General features: G+C 44.2%; 1 protein-coding gene across 3 annotated transcripts in view; it reads left to right on the top strand.

Annotated features, from left to right (window-relative positions):
- Positions 1-26124, top strand: part of FZD3 (frizzled class receptor 3) — a 38840-nt gene extending 12716 nt beyond the window's left edge. For 2 of the 3 annotated variants that reach the window (XM_061625860.1, XM_061625858.1), the window contains 5 exons: positions 6625-6821; positions 9384-10401; positions 16175-16323; positions 23872-24105; positions 25656-26124. In XM_061625860.1, coding sequence (XP_061481844.1) covers positions 6637-6821; positions 9384-10401; positions 16175-16323; positions 23872-24105; positions 25656-25869 — 1800 coding nt within the window. In that variant the 5' untranslated portion in view covers positions 6625-6636 and the 3' untranslated portion in view covers positions 25870-26124. The remainder of the gene's footprint in view (positions 1-6624; positions 6822-9383; positions 10402-16174; positions 16324-23871; positions 24106-25655) is intronic. The other variant, XM_061625859.1, reaches the window with a different exon arrangement.
- Positions 26125-26425: the final 301 nt, after the last annotated feature.

The following is a 26425-nucleotide window of genomic DNA, read 5'->3' as shown; positions in this document are numbered from 1 at the left end:
CCATGGTATTAGCAAGACCATTTATCTGTTGGCAAAGAACTGTTCCTATGGATCCTAGCCTTTTGTGATGTGACAAAGGTTGGCGTTCAGATTCCCCTGAGCCAAATTGTACCCTTTGACTCTCTCCCCTTTTCACACTCCTTCCTCAGCTTCGCCTGTTGCTATGCTTCAAAGCCTGTGGGTGTAGGGTTCCTATGGCAATGGGGATGAAGCTCTGAAAGAAGGAGCCAGTGTTTGAATAGAACACACAAGCCTTGTTAATTTGAATGTGAATGAAGAAGGAAGGCTCCTTTGTACTTCATCTCTGTGTTGCAGGAACCTATAATTTATCAGCGGGAAGCAACTTTTTCATTTGTTAACCTACTTATATTTGCTGTGTTTTGATATTTGTAGAACAAAAGCGATAATGTCAGAAGCAGCGGGCATCACCTTGGGCTTTAATAAAAATAATTCCTTTGTCTTATTTTGTTCCTTTTACAGCCAGAACACTGCTTCTCAGTGCTACTCTGTAACTTTTAGTTTTAGCTCAGGGCTCACTTTTCATCTGAAGTTCAGCATCCATGCTGTGGGTGGGTGCAGGGAAAAAATCCTGCTTAATCTATATCCCTCATTCCCTGCCGTCTGTCTGTTAGCTGTGCTTGTCTAGACATGAGCCGTTGTGCTGTTCAAGAGGTGTGGAAGCAAATTTTGATCACATATATTTAAGCCTCCAGAAATTTATTCATCCCATGAGAAAAGTAGGGTTAGGGATTCCTGCATGTTTGACTGTAAATCCTGAGACTTCCTCTCCATTGCTGAGGGAAGGAAAAGGCTTGGAAAAGTAGGAGGCCATGGCTTTTGGCTTCCAAAGTACTTCACAGCCTCATGAGACCATCATAGTCCTGTTGCAGATTGGAAGACAAAGGAATGCTAGACTGGGGTGGCCCCTCGGGAATCTTTTTCCTCCCCTTTTGCAAATGCAAATTGTTACTACGGTAACACGCAGGCAGCAGTCGTGCTCCCAAGTGCAGACGCCATGTTCGTTAGGGTAGCAAAATGAGACATGAATTCTACCCTGTTACTAAAGGTAAGGGGAGAATGTGAAATAAAAATTTAAGAGGAAAGCACTTTTGCATTGAACAACTCTTGGTTAAGAAATACTCTTTTCCATGCTGCTGCCTTTGCAGGTATGCTTCCCACTGCATGAAGTCTTCTTTTAAGTCTCCTTTTAAGCCAATAAAGATGTAATTACTTCTCCACCCTGCTCCCAGCCTGGCATGGTACCGTACCATACATGGGAGAGTGTGGACCGAGGCTGCTTCAGTAAACACATGTCTGCTGCAATAATTCATAAGGGTTAGCACCACTTAGCGTCAAATGGCCACTCACGTAGTCATCTGTGACAAGTAAAGTCTTCCCATCTGGTCTGCAAAATGTTTGCATTCCTAAAGGTTTAGTGGGGGAAAGTCCAGTGCAGAACCTCCATAATGCAGCCCTGTTTAATTCAGTGCTGCATTCTAGAGCTGTGCTTGCCAACTTGGTATTTTGGACTACAATGCAGCCCTAGCCGGGATGGCTTTATGATACTGTGGCTGATATTTTGGGTCATAGCCCAAAATATCTCTAGGGCACCCATTTGGGGAAGACTGTTCTAGAGGGTGTGTATGGAGCTGTCTTCCACCTTTGGAGCTAGAATGAAGTAAGTTAAGTTGAAGAATAGATTTGCCACCAAAGATTCACAGAGGGCATGTTGCTTTCTCCCTCCCCAAAGTGGTAGAATGGCTTTCTGCATGCTTGCTTTCATAGGTAATAGCCAATTCAGAATTTGCATACACTAATAGTATCTGCTCATTTGCATATGTTCACTTCCTCTGGGAAAATTGGCAGTCCTAGCAGCTATTGACAGCTTGTGCGTTTCCCTACATTTCATGTCTGGGCAGTTTATTGTACTATTGGGATGTGGAGAATTTATTACATCATATTTGCATCCCGCCCTTCCTCTAATGAGTTCAGGGTAGTATTCATAGGCTTATCTCACCGCATCTTCCCAACAGCTCAGTGAGGTAGGATGGGATAAGTTAAGATATAGTGACTAGCTCAAGGCCATCCAGCAAATTTCTTGGCTGAGCGGGGATTAAGCTATATCTTTCCTGATCCAAATCCAACACATTATCTGCTACACTACTCTGACTCTGTATTATTATATAATACCTGTGTTTTAATATAGTATAATATCTGGCTTTTATACAGCTGACTGGCACATCAGTGTTAACTTGCAGGCATGTATATTGTTTTGGTCTCTTCTTACACTTCCTCTCTCATCTCTTGATTTCACAGAGAATTTGCCATATTTTGTTTCTCCTATCTTACTTGGCGGCTTAATGTCTAGTACAGCCCCCAAGGTGAATTCAGATTTCCAACCTACAGTGCATTAGCAAGGAAAGGTAGCATCTTAGAATACTTTCAGCACAAGACCTATAGAGAGTTAAAATTGTAGCTATCTGAACATGTACGTCTGACTTAGTTTTGCCCAACAATAGCATAATGAACAATGCTGTGTGTCTGTGTGCTTTGCCATAGTGACAGAGCAGGCATTGCCGTGCCCACAGATACCGATGCTCCCACCAGCATCTCCTTTAATGCCTGCAAAAGAAAGGTCCCCTCAAAAATCCACAATGCAGGTGAGATTGTAGACTCTTCCTGCTCTGTTCCTGTTTGTACTGGCTCAGTTTCTCCTACACTGAAGACACACTCCCTTACACGATGATGATGATGATGATGGACTGCCTTCAAGTCGATTCCGACTTATGGCAACCCTATGAATAGGGTTTTCATGGTAAGCGGTATTCAGAGGTGGTTTTACCATTGCCTTTCTCTGAGGGTGAGAGGCAGTGACTGGCCCAAGGTCACCCAGTGAGCTTCATGGCTGTGTGGGGAGTTGAACCCCAGTCTCCCAGGTCGTAGTCCAACACCTTAACCACTACACCACACTGGCTTACACATACATCTACATTTGATTGGATGCCGGGATTGGACACCCACCTTCCCTTTCATTGTGAACAGAACAGGATTCCAAGACCTCTCTGTGAGCAAGCATTGTGGTGGCTGAGGCAAGTGTCTTTTTTTTTTTTTTTTTCAATAATTTTTATTCAGATTTTCATAAAACATACAAGACAAAATCATAAAACATTCAAAGACAAAAAACAAAATCAAAAATAGTTAAACAAAAAGAAAAAAAGAAAAGAAAAAACAAAAATAAAAAATAAAGAGTAAAATATTGACTTCCCATTTGTCAAAGATCAAATCAGTTATAAGTCTATAATATATAACAATCCTGTCTCTTAAGTCATATTATAAAATCACTTTCCTCCAGTAGTTATCTTACTTAATCATCAAATCTCATAAACATTACTTTATTCTTTTCACAAAAAGTCAAAGAGAGGTTTCAATTCTTTAAGAAATATATCTATCAATTTTTTTTTCCAGATAAGCATATCGATTAATCCATCTCATTACTAATTATGATAATCTTATTGTCATAACCATAGTCAAAATAAACATTTCAATTAATCCATCACATCAGAATCTGTTAGGTTCAATAATTTCAGTAGCCATTGTTCTATTATCTCTATTAGTTCCATTTTCCATCTTCCATCTTCAGTAGTCTTGTTAAGTCCAGTAATTTCAATATCCAATCTTCCATTATCAGTATTCCATAATAATCTTGCTGTCAAAGCCATAGTCATATAGTAAGAGTCTGATGGGAATTACCTCTATCCCAAATATTTTCTTGCCATCCATTCTGAATAGGTTGCTGAAATACTGCTGTAAAATCATATCTCTGTTCTTTTTTTCAAAATACACTGGGTCATCTCTTAAAAGTTTTTCCATTGTCACATGGCTGCAGTTAATTCCATAGATTTTCTCTATATTGGGCTCCATCACATCATTCCAGTCCAGAAGATTATCCATGCCATTGATAACTTTATCTCTAGAATCTTCATTCATTTCTTCAGAGATAACATTGAGTTCCAAACAATAGATTTTATTTCTAAAGTCCATAGACTCCAAATCTTGTTCCTGTTCCACGTTGGTTCCAATCTCCGGGATCTCCTCTCTCACAGGGACCCCTGTTCCAGTCTCCAGGGTCTCCTCTCTCACAGGGACCCCTGTTCCAATCTCCGGGGTCTCCTCTCTCACAGGGACCCCTTCCAGGGTCACCTCTCTCACAGGGACCCTTATATCTTTAATCTCCTGCTTCATTTTACTCAATTCAATTTTCATTATCTCAATCTCATCCATTATTTTCTGAAACATAGTTATTTCCAGATTTTCAGCCACTTTCTTAATTGCCATTTTAAAAGAAAAATATAGGAAAACCACTTCTTATTTCAGCAACAATTGGGTTAATACTCCAAACTTGGTGACATCACAGTATAAACAGAGCAGACAGCCTTATCTCTCCAATAGTTAAGTAAACAAAATGCAGTTCCCAGGATCGAAGCAATTAATGGCAATCGTCAAGAAACAGATTCGTCAAAATAAAATAGACCAAAAAGAGAGTAGTCTCAAAACAGTATAATATTTTTCAAAATAAAAATCTGGAATAGAAATCCCTCTTCTGTGTGTATCTTTAGAATGCAAATCCAGGACAGCTTTTTGCAACAAAAACAGAGATAAGCTATTAATTAGTGCGTAGCAGAGAGAAGTTATGGCTCCCCAGTGAGATGTCAAAAACTGATCAATCTGGCAAATCTCTTTTAAACAGCAACAATTTAAGTCAAGTAAAAGAAAAATATAGAAAGAAGGGTGCTTGCCTGTTAGTGCGTTCTCTCTTAGAAGATAAGATGAACGTTCGCTTTATCAGATAGAGCTTGCTGTTGAAAATCCGTCCCACCTTCGTCGGCTGGACCTCGTCCCATAAATTAATGAGATCTGGTCGTCCCAACAAAAATAGGCTTTGAGGTTAATCTCTTCGTTTCTCCCTACCCGGGAGAAGTTTAATCAGTCAAAAAAAAAAGAAAAAACTGACTGATATATCTGAATAAGCTTCTTTTGAGGCAGGAGCCCGTCTCAAAAGCAGGCACAGGCTAAGTCACCCTTCCCGGAAGTCGAGGCAAGTGTCTTTTTTTCATAGTGCCCACCCACACCATTTTCTGGTCCTTTTTTGGCTCTTTTAGATGGGGCAGCCATTTTGTGTTGTGCTATACCCCATGGCAGACATATTGTATTGTGACACATCCCTATGGCAGTGACTAGTGCCCATGGCACTCTCAAAGCTCCAAATGTGCCCACTGGCCCCAAAACATTGGCTTTCTGTGTAATAGAAAGACCCTGCTAAAGTGACTTAAGGTGGAAGCCTGCAACTTAGAAATCAATATGCATGAGGAGACTTGTAGATGGCAATGTAGCATTTCCTTGTCCTGCGGATATGCCTTGTGAGTGGAGGTGAAATGCAGCCCAGCCAGGCATTGTGCCCATCAAAGGCTTGTTAAATTCCAAGTTTTGCTACATGCATAGGACCGCAAATTGGTGATGTATTTTCAAGCACTTGTTCAGCTCAGTGGGCCATAAATAATGTAGCAACTTCAAAAGAGCAAGTCCAAAGCTGAAAAGTCATGATAACATTGAACAAATATTAGTGTTGCCATTCTATGAAGTCTGTTGCCTGACTTATCTATATTATTATTTATTATTTATTGAATTTTTATACCGCCCCACTAGCATAGCTCTCTGGGCGGTGTACAACCATTACAATAAATACAATAGAATCACACAGAACAATACAAAAAATATAAATGCAAATCCACAATCTAAAACCAATTAAAACATGTTTAAGAAAAGCTAAAATGCCTGATAAAATAGGAAGGTTTTGACTTGGCGCCGAAAGGATAGCAATGTTGGCGCCAAGCACACTTCTTCGGGAAGACTATTCCACAGTTCGGGGGCCACCACTGAGAAGGCCCTAGTTCTTGTTACCATCCTCCGAGCTTCTCTATGAGTCGGAACTCGGAGGAGGGCCTTCGATGTTGAGCGTAGTGTACGGGCAGGTTCATATCGGGAGAGGTGTTCCGAAAGTATTGTGGTCCTGCGCCGTATAAGGCTTTATAGGTTAAAACCAACACTTTGAATCTGGCCCGGAAGCATATAGGTAGCCAGTGCAAGTGGGCCAGAACAGGTGTTATGTGTTCAGACCGCCTGGTCGTCGTTATTAGTCTGGCCGCCGCATTTTGCACCAGCTGTAGCTTCCGAACCGTCTTCAAAGGCAGCCCTATGTAGAGCGCATTGCAGTAGTCCAATCGAGAGGTTACCAGAGCATGAACAACTGAGGTGAGATCTTCTCTGTCCAGATAGGGACATAGCTGGGCCACCAACCGAAGTTGGTAGAACGCATTCCGTGCCACCGAGGCTACTTGAGCCTCGAGTGACAGAGAAGGATCTAAGAGTATTCCCAGACTACGAACCTGCTCTTTCAGGGGGAGTGTAGTATTTGATCTTTTCCTTCCCACCTTCACCCCCCAAAAGCTGGTCAAAGATTCTGAGACCTTAGATTATTATAACCCCCTGGACTGTTTCACAAGATGGAATCTGGGTTATTACTTAAGTGATGGCCTGGAGCTATTTAATCTTGTTTTCTCTTCATAGCCATTCCACCCAATGGTAAACCTTGAATGTTCCCGGGACTTTCGGCCATTCCTGTGTGCTCTCTATGCTCCTGTTTGCATGGAGTATGGCAGAGTCACTCTCCCGTGTCGCAGAATTTGCCAACGAGCGTACAATGAGTGTTCAAAACTCATGGAGATGTTTGGTGTGTCTTGGCCAGAGGATATGGAATGCAGCAGGTGAGAAATCCTCTGAATTTGTTTTTGTTTCGAAATGGCCATCTACAGTTTTTTAACATGTTCCAGGAAGTATAAAATTACTTTGTTTCTTTAGCCTAAGTACTATACCCTCCCTTGTTTGTGTGTCCCCCCCCCCTTGAGGTAACTAACTTTACTGGAGAAGAAAACAGGGCTGTGGAGTCGGAGTTGTGGAGTCAGAGTTGGAAGCAATTTTGGCTGGAGTCAGAATTGGTAGAAATGTACTGACTCTGGCTTCAAAATAAAAACTTTCATAGGAATTTAGGAAAGTTATCTTGTTCAGAAATTTTAATCAAATAAATATATTTTATGTTCTGTCAATCTAGCCTGATGATTCACGTGGTGGTGATGAAATGCCTTGTTACCATTTTACTACAGTAAATTAGTTATTACTAGTTAATATACATTTGCCATTTATGAAGGAGTTGGAGTCGAGGTTTGGCGTACTGACTCCACAGCCCTGGAAGAAACCAACTCAGTGACCTACAATGCCTTCTCCAACTCTTTGATTCTGTGATTAAATATTTGTGACAGCAGTATTTAAAACGTTGGGAGTTTTAAATCTGTTCTCAAGAAGTCTTGGAGCCTCTGAGTGAGAGAGAGGCCTCCCAGAAATCTGTGTGGTGACTGGGAGGAAAGGCAAATTCCACCACAGATGACAGATTCTTGACTGAGCCAGGAGTGTGACATTGCAGACATGCCCACCCCACAAATTCCCTGTTGATATTATTCAGGCACCTCTCCACTCCCTCTTTGTGTATGACAGTGGTGGGGAGGCACAGATCGGTCCCTGGCTTTTGCAAACATTTAAACTGCACATAGACTAAAATGTGCTACGGAGCAAACCAACACAATGGTTTACCTTGTGACTCTCTTGTGTTGTCTGGGATCAGAGCTTGGAAAAGTTACTTTTTTGAACTACAACTCCCATCAGCCCAATCCAGTGGCCATGCTGGCTGGGGCTGATGGGAGTTGTAGTTTAAAAAAGTAACTTTTCCAAGCTCTGGTCTGGGTTACTACCAGTCAGGCACAGATACAGTTCAGAGTCTTGTCAAAGTCTTGAAAGTTCCGGTTTCAAATAAAACTAGACGTTATCTCCTTCTTAACACTTTATTTCTCCCTGCAAACAAATTTGCCTCTTTCAGACAAAAAGGTGGTGATGTGGTGAATGACAAGACAGTTGTATGGTCTTCAAACCAGCTATGGGGTTTTTTTGCATTAATTCATTTTTTTTTCATTCAAAAAGAAAAATATGCCAAGTGAAGGTTTCATATCACATAAAACACACAAAGGAAACATACACAGGCAGGTTGAGATGCACAGACCAGAAAGGCATTACAAGCTTTATAAAGGCATTATAATTGGGCTAATCACTGAACTACAATAACAAGTTAGTTGTGGGTGTTTTTTAACATTTCTTGATTGTTCAAAGAGTGTCTCTCCCTTTTCTCTTTCTTCATTTGGCTAAACTAGAAGAAAAGGCTTAAGGTTTGTGTTTAAAAGGTCAAGAAAGCTGGTCATGATCTACAGGAGATCAGACAGTCAGTGTTCTGCTCTGTTTTGCACTGAACTCGAGTCATCTTTTGTGATTTGTCCTAAGCATGGCTCCAGTTTCCTAACAGAAACTTCTTTATTCCGCTATTGGCATAAAGCCTCTTGGACTATTCTGTCCACTTCTCTTCAAGTCCAACATGGTTTCACTGTCCATCTGCTGTCCTACACGTCTCATCTCGTTATTGGCATGCAAGCCAGGGTAGTCTAGTGGGCCGAATACTGGTCTAAGGCCTGGGAAACCTGAGGAGATACAGGCATACCTCGCTTTAACATACGCAATGGGACCGGAGAGTGTACTTTAAGTGAAAATGTACTTAAAGGGAAGCAATTATCTTCACTTGTACTGCACGCAATCACCACTAGATGGCAGCGGCGTCATGCCAATAAAGTGTCCGTTATTGCGAAGCGCCCGTACTTTAAGCGGGGTATGTTAGAGTCTGGAGCATGTTCTTTATAGCGAGGCGACTTTAAGTGAAACTATTTTAAGCGGGGTATGCCTGTAATCTAGAAGAGAGGAGAGGTATGTGTAGTACATTGCTCAGGAGAAGAGGAGGACTGAACTCATTTATATATATCTATATGTATTGACTTAAAGAAAACAAAACTTTGGCTGCGAGTGGCCAGTGATTTTATTTTATTTATATAACAAAATTTATATACCACTTAAATAAAACCTCTAAGCAATTAATGAAGAATGTAAAATGTGCATTAAATATTATTAGAATTATTAATAAAAACAATTAAAAGTGGATGTTTGGTCAGTGTCTAAAACTCCCAGACTACAGAGTCTATGCAATAGTTTGATTTATAGATACAGAGCAAGTTCCAGGGGCTTGAGGTTGCAACATGTCACCACCATCCAACATCTTGCTACCGCTCTCCAAGGCTATTCTGGTTTAGGGCTAAGGAAGTTGGATGATTATTTTGCTGACAGTAATAGAATGTGTATATAAACTGTCCTCAGCAGGCCCTCTGTTCTTGCCATTCTAGGTTCCCAGATTGTGACGAGCCTTACCCTCGTCTTGTCGATCTCAATGTAGTCAGGGAACCAACGGAAGAAGTGCCGGTGGTGGTGCAAAGAAATTATGGCTTTTGGTGCCCCCGAGAGTTGAAAATAGACCCAGATCTGGGCTACACGTTCCTGCGGGTACGGGATTGTTCCCCTCCTTGCCCAAATATGTATTTCAGGCGTGAAGAGCTTTCTTTTGCACGATACTTCATCGGTGTGATCTCCATTGTCTGCCTTTCGGCCACATTGTTTACTTTCTTGACTTTTTTGATTGATGTCACAAGATTTCGCTACCCAGAAAGGCCCATCATCTTTTATGCTGTCTGCTACATGATGGTGTCGCTCATTTTCTTCATCGGCTTTTTGCTCAAGGACAGGGTTGCCTGCAACGCCTCCAGCCCCACTATGTTCAAGGCCTCCACAGTGACGCAGGGCTCTCACAACAAAGCCTGCACTATGCTTTTCATGGTGCTCTATTTCTTTACCATGGCCGGGAGCGTCTGGTGGGTGATCCTGACCATTACTTGGTTCTTGGCGGCCGTCCCCAAGTGGGGCAGTGAAGCCATTGAGAAGAAGGCCCTCCTTTTCCATGCTAGTGCCTGGGGCATCCCGGGGACCCTCACCATCATCCTCCTAGCTATGAATAAAATTGAAGGTGACAACATCAGTGGCGTGTGTTTTGTTGGCCTCTACGACGTGGATGCCTTGAGGTACTTTGTTCTCGCTCCTCTCTGCCTCTATGTGGTGGTTGGAGTTTCTCTGCTGCTTGCTGGCATCATCTCCTTAAATAGGGTCCGTATTGAAATTCCTTTAGAGAAAGAGAACCAGGACAAGTTGGTGAAATTCATGATCCGGATTGGTGTCTTCAGTGTCCTCTATCTTGTACCTCTCTTGGTTGTGATTGGCTGCTATTTCTATGAGCAAGCTTACCGAGGTGTGTGGGAGACAACTTGGATACAGGAACGGTGCAAAGAATATCACATCCCCTGCCCGTATCAGGTGAGCAAGCATCTCTCTTCAAAGCATCTCCACATTTTATTTATTGTTTATTTTATTGATTAAATTTATACCCCGCACTTCCAGCAGGAGCCCAGGGCAGCAAATAAAAACACTAAAAATACTCTGAAACATCATAAAAACAGACTAAAATATATTAAAATAAAACATCTTTTTAAAAAAACTTTAAAAACATCTTAAAGAGCAATTCCAACACAGGCTGGGATAAGGTCTCTACTTAAAAGGCTTGTTGAAAGAGGAAGGTCTTCAGTAGGCGCCAAAGTGATAACAGAGATGTTGCCTGTGTAATATTGAAGGGGAAGGAATTTGAAAGGGTCGGTGCTGCCACACTAAAGGTCCGTTTCCTATGTTGTGCGGAACGGACCTCCTGGTAAGATGGTATCTGCAGGAGGCCCTCACCTGCACAGCACAGTGATTGACTGGGTATAAAAGGGATAAGACGGCCTTTCAGGTGTCCTGGTCCCAAGCTGTAGAGGGCTTTGTATACCAAAACCAGCACCTTGAATTCCATGTATTTCCCCAGATAGGAAGCACTGAAGCTGTGCACAAAACCCTTGCACCATTGTCCTACAAAGGACTCATCTTGTAGGAATATACTGTGTGGGCATGCTCATATGGAAAGGGAAATGGACTGCCTTCAAGTCGATCCCGACTTATGGGCGGCCCTATGAATAGGGTTTTCATGGTAAGCGGTATTCAGAGGGGGTTGACCATTGCCTCCCTCTGAGGCTGAGAGGCAGTGACTGGCCCAAGGTCACCCAGTAAGCTTCATGGCTGTGTGGGGATTCAAACCCTGCGCTCCCAGGTTGTACTCCAACACCTTAACCACTACACCACACTGGCTCTCAATGCTCATATAGGCAACTGGAAAGGAGGTGCAGTGTTGCCTGTGAGCATCATGTTGGCAACCCACGGCTTACTGTTTTGTGATGACTTGCGTTCATAGGCAAATAAATAGAGGAACACCGCTGCTACCAAAAGGTAAGGGCAACTGTTAACTTAATGATACCTGCATTTACTTTTTGCTTTTACCACCTTTTCAAAAAAGGCTCTTACCCAACTGTTTCTTCAGTGGCATGCTATTTTTTGAAAAAGATTACCAGGAATGACTAGAAGCAGGCACTTTTCGTGTGTATTTGTGTTTGTCATGTGAAATTCAATTGTATCTGTCTGCCAGCAGAACAGGCACCATTGGCATAATGAATTCCCCCTTCCCATGCTCCCCACTATTGGCTCTGGAGAGTTGGGGAGCCCAGATTCCAGGGGGGCATGTAAGAGGGAAGAGAGCCAGCGTGGTGTAGTGGTTAAGATGTTTGACTACGACCTGGGAGACCAGGGTTCAAATCCCCACACAGCCATGAAGCTCCCTGGGCGACCTTGGACCAGTCACTGCCTCTCACCCTCAGGGGGAGACAATGGGAAACCCTGTCTGAATGCCCCTCACCATGAAAAGCCTATTCAAAGGGTCGCCATAAGTTGGAATCAACTTGAAGGCAGTCCATACTATTATGTAAGAGGGAGGGGGAAAAACCTGTTGTGCAAGCAGCTCTCCACTTCTGCAGTGTGGATGTTCCTAATCACACATCTGGTTTCACCTTTATACACTTTTGTTCATTATTACTGGCCTATTTGAATAGATGGGGTTTTTTTTACCAGCTTGGGCTGAAATGTGAAAGATCCTCAAGTGTTTCTGCAAGTGTGGTCAGCATAATGCAATGGACTTCACAAGTACATACACAGCCTTGCAGTTTCACCTGCTTTCTTTCTTCCAGAACCTGTTCTAGTGTAATGAGATTAAAATCTTTCTAACTGCTATGAAACATGACTACACCAGGAAATATCAAATTTCTTTAAGTAATATTAAGGGCGTATGAGTGGTGAATGCGTATTGCTGTGTAACTATACAGAATGGCTACGTACCAATTGCTTGGAGTTGAGAGTATCATTAGTAGGCTTACGTTGAAAGGAGCAGATTAATTATGGTTATTGGGTTACTGAAAGCTTAATGAGGAGAACATAATACTCACAATGTGGCTTTATAGTTAAAAGAGTGTGTGGGTGAAGGAAAAATGAGTAAATTTGCCACCTGCTGTTTTGATGTGAGAATGGAAAACTTGCCATTTTTCTAGTGACAAGCTTCATGTCTTTTGCACCCCATGCTTAAGACCGTTGAAATGGCTCCACATTTTAACACCTTTACAACTGTCTGGGAACTCTGACCCAGTCAGTTTTCTTGGACACTAGTGTGTAGACACCATGCGTGTTTAGGTTAGGCACCATGCATGTCATGTACACTCTACAAGTTTGCTGTGAGAGACACCAATGTAACGTTGGTGTATATGTAACAATAGTGTTTTCACATAAGTTGCCCATACCCAGACTGGCTAGGGTATTGTGTAGATGTGGAAAACCTGGGTTCAGAACCTCACTGTTATAAAGCTTTATAAAGGCAAGTGTTGTTAGCAAGGGTAAAATGCTCTTTGAGGATTTGGATTCCTGCATTGAGCAGGGGGTTGGACTCGATGGCCTTATAGGCCCCTTCCAACTGTGTGATTCTAGGATCTGGTGGGAGAGAAATATAATAAATGTATAATAAATATATAATAAATGCTGCTTAAGAAAGCACGTATGTGGAGCAGATCAGTTATCTGTCTTAGGAATCACTGCAACACCTTTTATTCTCAAGAGTTCTGTTCCAAGAAAACTGTTGTGCTCCTCCCCAGGTAGCTGCAGGCTTAATTCTAAGCAGTGACTGGAAGTAATTTGTTATAAGAGAGCAAGAGTGTGCTAGCTGTTAAATGCAACTGGCTGTTCTCCTGAGTGAAACTTCATTGAAGTGGAGAAATGGCAGGAAGGGAAGTCTGAGCATAGCTGTGTTGTGGCGGAAGTGTGGTGATAGTGGGCCTGTCCACTGTCGGACCAGGACAGAGTCTCAGGCACGCATCCTCTTCCTACTCTTCCCCATGTTGAAAAGTGAACCTCTGACTGAGGATCCTGCCGTTGTTTGAAATTAAATCCTCGCATTTCCTTGGTCAGAGAAGATCCCTGGGTTCAGATAATCAGAGAATCTTCCAGTTTTGATGTTTTACTCCTCTCTGTGATGAGAGAAGCAGGAACAGGCAGGGTCATCCATGTGAGCCAAAGGGCCGCTCCTGGTCACTCCTTGACATAGTCTGCGGGGTAAAATGTTGAAAAGGGTCCAGGTTGTTTTTAACTTGCACTCAGGAGTGAAATTGCTCAGGCCAGAAGCTACTTGCCATCTGGTCTGATTACTTACACAGCAGCCATCTGAGTTATTGGTAATGGGGCTAGCAGAAGTAGCTGGTGCTTGGAATTGGGGAAATCTAGAAATCAGAAGAAAGCTAGGACTGGGGAGGGCAGCTATGAGAGAAAAGGTCCTCAAATGCAAAGATGTATCACTGAACACTAAAGTCAGGATCATTCAGACCATGGTATTTCCAATCTCTATGTATGGATGTGAAAGTTGGACAGTGAAAAAAGTGGATAAGAGAAAAATCAACTCATTTGAAATGTGTTGGAGGAGAGCTTTGTGCATATCATGGACTGCAAAAAAGACAAAAAATTGGGTGTTAGAACAAATTAAACCAGAACTATCACGAGAAGCTACAATGATGAAACTGAGGTTATCATACTTTGGACACATAATGAGAAGACATGATTCATTAGAAAAGATAATGATGCTGGGAAAAACAGAAGGGAGTAGACAAAGAGGAAGGCCAAACAAGAGATGGATTGATTCCATAAAGGAAGCCACAGACCTGAACTTACAAGATCTGAACAGGGTGGTTCACGACAGATACTGTTGGAGGTCGCTGATTCATAGGGTCGCCATAAGTTGTAGTCGACTTGGAGGCACATAACAACAACAACAACAAAGAATTCTCAGCACTCCATCCTAGTCTGCCTTTGCCATGTGTACTGCATCCATTAAGAGGACAGGGAAGGCAGACTGAGACCACAACACCATATGCATTTTTTTAGAAGGCTTTGTATTCATTCCTAGCAAGTGGAGTCAACCGTCACTTCATTGTCCAGCCACTGCTTGGCATCCCTCTGATATGTTTTTCTGCCTCTTTCCAGCTCGCAGCCATAACAGAGACATTTGACAACACTATAAATGTGTTTTGATTCAGCTGCTAAATAGCTAATGTTGTTGACGTAGAGTAACAATGCTTCAGAAGTTAGCTTTCGCTGACTACCTGCAGGGAGGCCTCCTTGCAGATCCACTGCAGCACCTGCTTCCTCACCACTATTTTGGTGTTGGACCCCAATCAGCTATGGTAGCTTGATAGCTGTACAACTTAATAAAGCAGGTGGGGGAGCCCCATTGCTGGAGAGAAAAAGCCTTTCCCATGGTGCTTTTCAGCATCAAGCTGGGAATGATGCTAAATATGCAGCTATTGCCAAAACCAGCAGCCCTACATCTTGCTTACCCATAAGCCATCTAGTAGAATTTATATCATGCTCTTAGGCACTCCTTTGTTCGTCAGAAGCATATGGAATATTGTGAGATCAGGATGTTGACAAATTACACTAGATATTATGGAGGAGGACCTGCATAAACAGGTGCTGTGTTTAATTCAAAAAAAGATTATGATGAACATAATTGGCAATCTCACATTTCGTATATGCACACTGCTGTGGCTCATAGATGTTCCATGTGAGACTGGGTTTGATTCTCCACATCTCATGGTGCAAATTGCACTTGTTAAGAGTCAAAGGCTATTTTAGGATTGTTAGTCTTGAGACAGTGACTCTTCACATTTAATAAGAAATTTCAGAGCATTTCCACCAAACAGGTTGATGATGGACGGACTGACTTCAAGTCGATCCCGACTTATGGGCGACCCAATGAATAGGGTTTTCATGGTAAGCGGTATTCAGAGGTGGTTTTACCATTGCCTCCCTCTGAGGCTGAGAGGCAGTGACTGGCCCAAGGTCACCCAGTGAGCTCCATGGCTGTGTGGGGAGTCGAACCCTGGTCTCCCCAGTCGTAGTCCGTAAAGGAGATATCTTGTGGTTTTTCCAACTGAAAGTGTTTTGTTCCACGGCCTCATGAATGCCATCCACTGCAGATTATAACCCTGCTACTGTTGTTATGGAGAGCCAGTGTGTTGTAGCGGTTAAGGTGTTGGACTATGACCTGGGAGACCAGGGTTCAAATCCCCACACAGCCAGGAATCTCCCTGGGTGACCTTGGGCCAGTCACTGCCTCTCAGCCTCAGAGGGAGGCAATGGGAAACCCTCTGAATACCGCTTACCGTGAAAACCCTGTTCATAGGGTCACCTAAGTCGAGATCGACTTGCAGGCAATCCATCATCATCATCACTGTTCTTATGATCCATTTGTACATTAACTAAACAGAATGGGAGCTGCTTCCTTGTGACTTCTTTACCTACTTCTCTAGTAAAATCTGTGGAAAGCAGTCATTCGGGTGATGTGATTTGTGGCTATTTTCCTTGCCAATGTCACATCCCCGTTTTAATGGTTATACATTGGTATGATCTCTTGCTTTGGAAATAGTTAATGTTCAGGAGGAACCTTAATTTAAATGATTTTCTGTGTCTTAATTGCCTTAATCCATCTGGATTCTGCAAGTTCATCCTATAGTTGGGAAATGAAGGGACCCAACTGATCTTTTTGACTTTTGCCTGTAGCTATTTTTTTTTTAAAAAAAATAGAGGTGTGGATTTGCCGCGGTGTCTCATGTCTGTCCTTGTCTCCTCTCTCCAGATCACCCAGATGAGTCGTCCAGACTTGATCCTCTTTCTGATGAAGTATCTAATGGCTCTTATAGTGGGGATTCCATCTGTCTTCTGGGTTGGAAGTAAAAAGACTTGCTTTGAGTGGGCCAGCTTTTTCCATGGGCGCAAGAAAAAAGAGTGAGTTGTCATATGTAAAAAGTGGCAACAGGTGGGAATTGCTATGACCCTTCTAATTTGAATCGAGCAGTTCTTCTTAAGTCAGAGGCAGTTTTCCTTGCCTCATTTTCCCCCACTTGCCTTTTTTCGACCTTTCCTTGACAGAGCTAAAGAAACCACAACCACACCCTTGTCTTTTTATTTTATTTTAGTGCTGAAAAGGGGAATACACATAGAGTAGATTAGGCAATCCTCACCTCACCTCCCACAAACGTATACACTCATTTCCCCAAATGTACATGACCAGTGGTGGCAGCAAGGTCGCCAACCCCTTTCCTCTTTCTGGCACCTAGAATGGTACACTAGCAGCCCCTGGGACACTGCTGCTGCAGTGTTCTTCTCCGTGCCAGAAAGGGGGGGGGATAGACTTTGCCACTACTCTTGCCCCTGTCTGACTGCTAGATAAGTTTGCAGGAGACAACAGAGAGAGGACCAGAGACCCATGTGGGACCCCACCCTGAGAACCCACAGGGCCAAACAATATCGCCCAAGCACCACCTTCTGGAGCTGAGCATCCAAACAGAACTTGGAGCCAGTGGAGTCCAGCGACCCCAGAAGGATACCATGGTTTTATTGATCATTAAGTATTTTTAGCCAGCTCTTCATTTATACAGATACCAAGGCAGGCAACAGACCATAACATTAAAACTAACCAACCAGTCATAAAATAAACATGCATGAAACATGCTATCTAAAACCAAGCAGAGGCAGTTAAGAACAATGAACAGGCTAAATAGCCAGCAACTTACAGCTTAAAATGTCGGGGCAAATAAGTTTTAACCTGGTGCCAAAATGATAGTGGTCCATACCAGTCATACCTGTAAGGAGAGGACATTCTACAAATGGTGTGCCACCATGGAGAAGCCTTTGCCCCATGTCACCACGATACAAGCTTCCCCAAATTGTAGACCTCCAAAAGGACTTCCTCTATAAAGATCTCAGTTGGTTCCCAGGCAATTTAGGGCTTCAAAGGTATAAGTGCCATCACCTTGACTTAGGCCTGGAATGAAATAGGAAGCCAGTGTAGTTCTTTCAGAATCAGTGTAAAAAGATTCCATCCAGCTGTGCCTACTAAAACTCGGCAACTGCATTCTGCACTAACTGAAGTTTCCAAATACTTTTCAAAGCCAGCCTCACATACAAAGCATTACAGTAATCCATTTGGGAGATTACCAGGGCATGGGTCACTGAGGCTAGATTGTCTCTGTCCAGGATCTGTCACAGTTGGTGAACCAGACAGTGCTGGAAATGGCCACTCCAGGGCACTGTGACAATGCTGGATCCAGGAGTACTGTGATGTTCCTATATATTAGTGTATATATGGTAAGTGCTGGTTGTTTAGAGTATACATGGTAAGTAGTGAAAGAGGAGGGGGAGTGAATGGGCAATAGAATGCTTGGTGGTGCCTAGAGACACTAGAGACACTATATTAGAAGCTCAACTGGAGTGCATACCGCAGATCAGAAAAGGTACTGCCAGGGCCAAGAAGATGCCAGCATGGTTAACGAGCAAAGTCAAGGAAGCTCTTAGAGGCAAAAAGTCTTCCTTCAGAAAATGGAAGTCTTGTCCGAATGAAGAAAATAAAAAAGAACACAAACTCTGGCAAAAGAAATGCAAGAAGACAATAAGGGATGCTAAAAAAGAATTTGAGGAGCACATTGCTAAGAACATAAAAACCAACAACAAAAAATTCTATAAATACATTCAAAGCAGGAGACCATCTAGGGAGACAATTGGACCCTTGGATGAGAAGGGAGTCAAAGGTGTCCTAAAGAACGATAAGGAGATTGCAGAGAAGCTAAATGAATTCTTTGCATCTGTCTTCACAGTGGAAGATATAGGGCAGATCCCTGAACCTGAACTAACATTTGCAGGAAGGGATTCTGAGGAACTGAGACAAATAGTGGTAACGAGAGAGGAAGTTCTAAGCTTAATGGACAATATAAAAACTGACAAATCACCGGGCCCGGATGGCATCCACCCGAGAGTTCTCAAAGAACTCAAAGGTGAAATTGCTGATCTGCTAACTAAAATATGTAACTTGTCCCTCGGGTCCTCCTCCGTGCCTGAGGACTGGAAAGTGGCAAATGTAACACTAATCTTCAAAAAGGGATCCAGAGGGGATCCCGGAAATTACAGGCCAGTTAGCTTAACTTCTGTCCCTGGAAAACTGGTAGAAAGTATGATTAAAGCTAGATTAACCAAGCACATAGAAGAACAAGCCTTGCTGAAGCAGAGCCAGCATGGCTTCTGCAAGGGAAAGTCCTGTCTCAGTAACCTATTAGAATTCTTTGAGAGTGTCAACAAGCATATAGATAGAGGTGATCCAGTGGACATAGTGTACTTAGACTTTCAAAAAGCGTTTGACAAGGTACCTCACCAAAGGCTTCTGAGGAAGCTTAGCAGTCATGGAATAAGAGGAGAGGTCCTCTTGTGGATAAGGAATTGGTTAAGAAGCAGAAAGCAGAGAGTAGGAATCAACGGACAGTTCTCCCAATGGAGGGCTGTAGAAAGTGGAGTCCCTCAAGGATCGGTATTGGGACCTGTACTTTTCAACTTGTTCATTAATGACCTAGAATTAGGAGTGAGCAGTGAAGTGGCCAAGTTTGCTGACGACACTAAATTGTTCAGGGTTGTTAAAACAAAAAGGGATTGCGAAGAGCTCCAAAAAGACCTCTCCAAACTGAGTGAATGGGTGGAAAAATGGCAAATGCAATTCAATATAAACAAGTGTAAAATTATGCATATTGGAGCAAACAATCTTAATTTCACATATACGCTCATGGGGTCTGAACTGGCGGTGACCGACTAGGAGAGAGACCTCGGGGTTGTAGTGGACAGCACGATGAAAATGTCGACCCAGTGTGCGGCAGCTGTGAAAAAGGCAAATTCCATGCTAGCAATAATTAGGAAAGGTATTGAAAATAAAACAGCCGATATCATAATGCCGTTGTATAAATCTATGGTGCGGCTGCATTTGGAATACTGTGTACAGTTCTGGTCGCCTCATCTCAAAAAGGATATTATAGAGTTGGAAAAGGTTCAGAAGAGGGCAACCAGAATGATCAAGGGGATGGAGCGACTCCCTTACGAGGAAAGGTTGCAGCATTTGGGGCTTTTTAGTTTAGAGAAAAGGCGGGTCAGAGGAGACATGATAGAAGTGTATAAAATTATGCATGGCATTGAGAAAGTAGATAGAGAAAAGTTCCTCTCCCTCTCTCATAATACTAGAACTCGTGGACATTCAAAGAAGCTGAATGTTGGAAGATTCAGGGCAGACAAAAGGAAGTACTTCTTTACTCAGCGCATAGTTAAACTGTGGAATTTGCTCCCACAAGACGCAGTAATGGCCACCAGCTTGGACGGCTTTAAAAGAAGACTAGACAAATTCATGGAGGACAGGGCTATCAATGGCTACTAGCCATGATGGCTGTGCTGTGCCACCCTAGTCAGAGGCAGCATGCTTCTGAAAACCAGTTGCCGGAAGCCTCAGGAGGGGAGAGTGTTCTTGCACTCGGGTCCTGCTTGCGGGCTTCCCCCAGGCACCTGGTTGGCCACTGTGAGAACAGGATGCTGGACTAGATGGGCCACTGGCCTGATCCAGCAGGCTCTTCTTATGTTCTTATGAGACAGGCAGTAACCACGAGCAGGTAGGAACCTGACAGGGAGAGCCAGGGAAGGAAGCATCACAAGTACCCCCAAGGTGTACATATATATGTTCCTTTTAAAGGGAGTGCAGTTCCTTCCTGAACAGGCTTCAGCTGAGCAAAAGCTCCCAAGTGCTACCAAGCTTGCAGGTAGGAGCGCAGAGCTCCTATATCATCGTGCCCCCAACTCCCATCCCACAAAGCTGATCCAGCAGGATAACATGGTTGGTGGCTTTATTATTATTTATTTATTTTATTTATTAGATTTATTAGTCGCCCATCTGGCTGGTTGTCCAGCCACTCTGGGCGACGTACAAAATAAAAACATACAAATTCATTAAAACATTAAAAATCTCAACAACAATAATAAAACCTAACCCACCCCAAAAGCCTGTCTGAAGAGCCAGGTCTTCAAGGCCCGGCAGAAGCTCATCATAGCACGGGCATGACGGAGATCGTTTGGGAGGGAATTCCACAGAGTAGGAGCCACAATAGAAAAAGCCCTCTCTCTAGTCCTCACCAGTCTAGCTGTTTTAACTGGTGGGATAGAGATGAGGCCTTTTGGGGCTGATCTTGTTGCGGGGCATCCTTGATGAAGCTGGGGGCACTCTTTCAGATAAACTGGGCTGAGACCGTATAGGGTTTTAAAGGTCAAAACCACCTTGAATTGGGCGTAGAAAATAACCGGCAACCAGTGCAACTCCTTCAGCACTGGAGTGATGTGATCTCGCTGGCGGCTCCCTTTGATCAGGCGAGCTGCCACATTCTGTACCAGTTGCAGCTTCCGGACCGTTTTCAAGGGTAACCCCACGTAGAGCGCATTACAGTAGTCTAGGTGAGAGAGACAAGGGCATGTACCACTGATGGGAGCAGATGGTTGGGAAGGTAGGGGCGTAGCCTCCGTATCAGATCGAGAGATCCAAGACAGTCGACAAGGTCATAAGAACATAAGAACATAAGAAGAGCCTGCCGGATCAGGCCAGTGGCCCATCTAGTCCAGCATCCTGTTCTCACAGTGGCCAACCAGGTGCCTGGGGGAAGCCCGCAAGGTCACACTTCTCCATCTCTCTTGACAAAAGACCATCCATCAGGGCGACTCAGGCTGAAACTAGATTGAAATGGGCCCAGATAATGTTTCATCCGCCACTATCTTTTCAAGCACCTTGCCCAAAAATGGGATGTTGGCAACTTGGCAACAGTTATTAGCATCTTCTAAGAGGCCACACAACTGCCTCCATCAAGGTGGCCCGCAGCAGCCTCTCACACAAGAAGGGATCACCTCTTGGGCCCGTCCAGTCAGTCCCCTTGAGCTAGCTGTTAGTGAGTAAGAATCAAGCTTCTAAGTCAGGAGTGGGGAATAGCTAAGCTCCCGTCCCCACCCCATGGGCCACTTTTACAGGTGGGTGGGACCGCCCACCAGTCCATCATGTCGCCACGACATCAGGTGACCCAGCTTCAAAGGAGAGAATTGGGAGTGCGTTCTTTAAGTGTTTACTCCACAAGTGCAATAAAAATAATTTTAGAAACATAGAACACCATCTTATGCTAGGTCAGACTGTTTGTCTACCTGTTTGTTTATTAGATTTGTATCCACCCCTTCCTCCCAAAGGAGCCCACTGTTGTCTACTCTGACTGGCAGTGGCTCTCTAGGATCTCAGAATTTTCCCTTCACTTGCTTTTCCTTTCCTTTGCCTTCACCTGCTGTCTGATCCTTACAGCTGGAGATGGCATTGGCAGTGAAAGTGGGACCTTCTGCATGCAGATATGCAGTGCCCATCTTCTGCCACTAAGCTGTGGGTGCTCCCCATTTTAAGTTCACTTATGTGACTATGTTTCTCTGTTTGGGAACTTTCAAATAAGTTCAGAAATGTGTCTGGGGAGGAACCCCTTTTCTGTTCTCTGTGGAATTTCTGGTGTGTGACAGCCTACTCAGGCCGTCTCAAGGACATTCTTGTGGTGGTGTCCCTTAAATTGCCCAAGAGCAGGTTTTGCGTCATGACGATGAAGTAGTATTTATTCCCAAGGTTCAAGGTGGCTTACACTAAACAGCTAAGACAGATGTTAAAAATTGGTACAAAAACAGCAGCAAAAGAAACCCAAGAGTCCGGCTGGCCAAGCCAAAACTTATCTGGAAGAGATGTGCTCTGCACCTCCTCTGAAAAGGCTCATAAAAAGTGGGAGAGCATTCCACAACTTAGGGTGACTGTCAGGACATAGTGGTCCTTATGGGGCGTTCAGTTATTCTTGCAGTTACTCTGTGATCTACCACTTTGCTATGAAGTCTGAGCGCTGGCAGAGATGTTTAAAATACGGCTTTCTTAAATGACATGACTGCATAGGTGCTCTAGTTTTCTGTTCTCCTCTTATGTAGGTTCCAGGTTTGTTCCTAATGCTCTGACTTATATCAGGGGGGCAAATGACCTTGTGAGGAGGCCTCTTTTCATCCCAGCAGTGCCTGGTCTGAGCTGGTTAGTAGTATATTTTTCAGGGTTCTGATTGCTGTGACAAACTTGAGAAAATCATGATGCTTCGCACTCATTTGGCATAAGTCATGCCCCAGAGAATGAATCATTATGAGCATCGAGAATGGCGTGCTGTGTGTTGTCTCCCCTCCCCTCCCAAATCCCTTGTTCTCAGTTGCACATGACACAGTTGCTTCTGCAGCAGGACTGTTTGTTTGTTTGTTTGTTTATTTGTTTATTAAATTTATACCCCGCCTTATGGCCAAAAGGCCCTCAAGGCTGATTACAAAAAACACAAATATAGCAATACAAAAGTGTTGCAAAAGCTACACTGTTCAAACCAACTTGTGTTGCTCAAATGCAATGAGGCTTTGGGAAAAGGGGCTAACTGGCAATGATTTGGCAGCCAGGTAGGGTAGCCAAGTTTGGGCCTAAGAACATGATAGTTTATATCCACTTGTCAGTTGTGACTAGTGCAGGGCTCGCTGTCTGTGTAGTCATTGGGGATTATGGACGGGAGAGGGCTACTCACACCCTGCTTGCGGACTTCTCCTTAAGGCATCTGGTTAGCCACTGAGAGAAAGGGATGCTGGACTAGCCGGACCTTTGGCTTGATCCAGCAGGGCTGCCCTTCTGCTCTTGTGTCTGGTTGCCCCTATTTTTGTGTGGGGGCAGTTTCATACAAAGCTGCCTTCTCTAGAGTCAGAGCTCTGGTCTGTCTAGCCATACAGACTGGCCGCAGCTCTTCAGAGTTTTGGACCGGGGTCGTTTCCAGCTTTACCTTGAGATGCTGAGGACTGAACCTGAAGCTTTTTGTGCTCTGCCACTGAGCTGTGGCCCTGCCAGACTGTCTGACCTGTGCAGTGTAGATGCTGGAGGTAAGAAGGGGCCTGCCGTATTTAGGCCCTGCTTGTGGGCTTCCCATAGGCATCTGGTTGGCTGGTGTGAGAACAGGATGCTGGACTAGATGGACCAGCAGGGCTCTTGTTATGTTCTTACATAATACTAGTTGAAATTAGACATTAGTAAGCTACTAGTAAATATGAGCATCGCCCATCCTCCAAAATCTAATGCTGGACAGTTTCTATTATTTATTTATTTATTTATTACATTTGTATACCGCCCCATAGCCGAAGCTCTCTGGGCAGTTTACAACAATTAAAAACAAATATACAAATTTAAAAACGCTTAAAAAAAAAACCAATTTAAAAACACATGCTAAAAGGCCTGGGAGAATTTATGTGACGGCCAGTGCCATTTCTAGGTCTGAATGATACAGGCACGGTAAGAAGAGACACCTCCAATTCACACTGTATATCCAGAAGGTGTGTTTTGCCACCTAACCTTTTCTGCCATCTCTCTCTCTGGTGTTAAACTGACCAGACTTTCCTATTGTCCAGGGTTGTGAATGAGAGCCGGCAAGTGCTTCAGGAGCCTGATTTTGCACAGCCGCTCTTGAGGGACCCCAACACGCCCATAATCCGCAAATCCAGAGGCACCTCCACCCAGGGGACTTCTACGCATGCGTCCTCTACCCAACTGGCTATGATGGACGACCAGCGAAGCAAAGCGGGCAGCGTCCACAGCAAAGTCAGCAGCTACCACGGCAGCTTGCATAGGTCACGGGATGGCAGGTGAGGAGATTAAAACGGTCATGCAGGTATAGAGCACAGCTGCATTAAAGAAAAGGCTGGATGAATCTAGGGAAGGTGGCAGCATTTCCCCACCCTTTAGCGGTATGTGGCAAGTTCCTGTCAATAGAGTAGGGAGCCTCTCTTTCTCTCCCCCCCCCCAGAAACGTAAGAAACTGCTGCATACTGACTCTGACCATTGGTTATCCTTGTCTTCCCTGACTGGCAGTGGCTCTCCAGGGTTTCAGACAGGGGTCTCTCCCAGCCCTGTCTGGAGATGCCAAGGAGATTGGACCCGGGACCTTCTGCGCAAAACAGGTGCTCCACCACTGAGCTATGTCCCCTTCCCCTGTCTGAAACTGAGCAGTACCGGCTGTTGCCAGAGTCTGCATGGGGTGGCCATTGCTTCCTAAGTTGCGCGTTTGCTGCAGGATTCCTCTTCCTCGCCCTCAGAAGGGTTCACTCTGGACTAGGAGATGAGAGCCTCCAGTCCTGTGCAGTTCTGTTAAGTGATATAGGGATAGCCTTCTTCTCTGGTCTGTCACATAGCTGAAATAATCAGGCCACTGTAACTGTTTGGGATGGCAATTATCTTTATACATCTGTTTTGCATTTTTAGACATCCTTTCCTCCCTCCCAGTCAGCTACCAAATATTAGGTACATGTAAAAGGTAATGAGTAGCTGGTATAGTACAGTGGGGAGGAGAGCCTGGCTGGGAGTCCAGAGTCTGTGAGTTCAAATCCCTGCTCGTGTCTTCTGAGTGTCAAGGGCCAGCCAAAGATCACCCTCACAGTGAGTGGCTCAGGGGTGACGTGCCCTGCCGCCTGTGCAGCCGTGGGCAAGCGGCATAGTCCCAAGGAGCCCAGCTGCTCCCCAGCGGGCACTTGTGGACAAGGAAGGGGCTGTGGCAAGCTGAGCAGGCCCTAGCCAGCTGGGGAGGACTAGCCACAGAGGGAGGCAATGGTAAACCCCCTCTGAATACCACTTACCATGAAATCCCTATTCATAGGGTAGCCATAAGTCGGGATCAACTTGAAGGCAGTCCATTTCCATTTTCAAAAGGTAATGAAATAAGCCAAGACACCTTCAGTGAAAAAGTAGCCTCTCTTTATGGGAGCCTCCCCAGTCGGAAGCAGCATGCTTCCAAATACCCAGTTGCTGGAAATTGTAGGAGGGGAGAGTGCTCTTGTGCTCATGTCCTGCTTGCGGGTTTCCCATAGGCATGTGGTTGCCCACTGTGAGAATAGGATTTGGACTAGGTGGGCCATTGGCCTGATCCAGCAGGCTCTCCTTATGTTCTCACATTTATATGGAAATGGTAGTAGCCCAAGTACTGTCTACTCTGCCCAACAACATGCCTAAAATCTTAGGCAGAGGTCTCAGATAACAGGTCTGAGAATCTTTTTAACTGGAGATGCCTGGGATTCAACTAGGGGACTTCTGTATGCAAAGCATGTGTTGTAGCACCAAGTTCTGATTTACGTATGGATTGGGTGCATGGGAATCACTTTCTTGCCTGTGTTACTGAAACGGATAAGTCTTTATGATTTAGGTATACCCCCTGCAGCTACCGTGGGATTGAAGATCGACTACCTCATGGCAGCATGTCCCGACTGACTGACCATTCCAGGCACAGCAGTTCCCACCGGCTCAACGATCAGTCGCGTCACAGCAGCACCAGGGACCTCAGTGGCAATCCAGTGACGCACATAACGCATGGCACCAGCATGAACCGGGTGATCGAAGAGGATGGGACTAGCGCTTGATCTGCACTTCCCTTTATTACATGAGCAGTGCTCGTTTCATTTCAGATTAACAGAGCTCAGTGTTATCCCTCTTATCAGGTACTAACTTTGTCAATGGGACCTAACTGGACGCTGCATTTTTCCACTAGCCAGCAATTTCTCAGAAATGTTGTTTCTAAGCAAGGTTGCTGCTTGATCAACAGTTTATAAGCTAAACTGTTTCTGGTACTTGTATTTTGGACTCCTCAGTACAGTTTTATTTATTATGCTTGACAACTTAATCTCGTAGCACTGTTTTTTAATTGTCCATATGCTTCTATACAAGGCATACTATGAAGATCCCTGTGGAAAATCCCCCAAGCCGAAGACTGGCCTTTTGTTTTGAAAAAATCCACCCTGCAGTCTTTGCTGTTTCTGATTAGATGATAAACTGGTAAGCTCTTCTCAGGCAGCACAGAGGGTGGGCTGCATATTAAAAACTGTGCAAAAGTCATCTGTAGGGAGCCAGCTTTTAAGCGTTCACACTAGAAGTGCAACAGGAGGACACTGAGTGGAGGTTCTGCATTAAGGGTGTTGG

Source organism: Rhineura floridana, chromosome 4 (assembly GCF_030035675.1).
Source record: "Rhineura floridana isolate rRhiFlo1 chromosome 4, rRhiFlo1.hap2, whole genome shotgun sequence".
Taxonomy (NCBI): Eukaryota; Metazoa; Chordata; class Lepidosauria; order Squamata; family Rhineuridae; genus Rhineura; species Rhineura floridana.
Note: the sequence above shows the minus strand (reverse complement) of the source record. Positions and strands in the feature narration are given on the sequence as shown.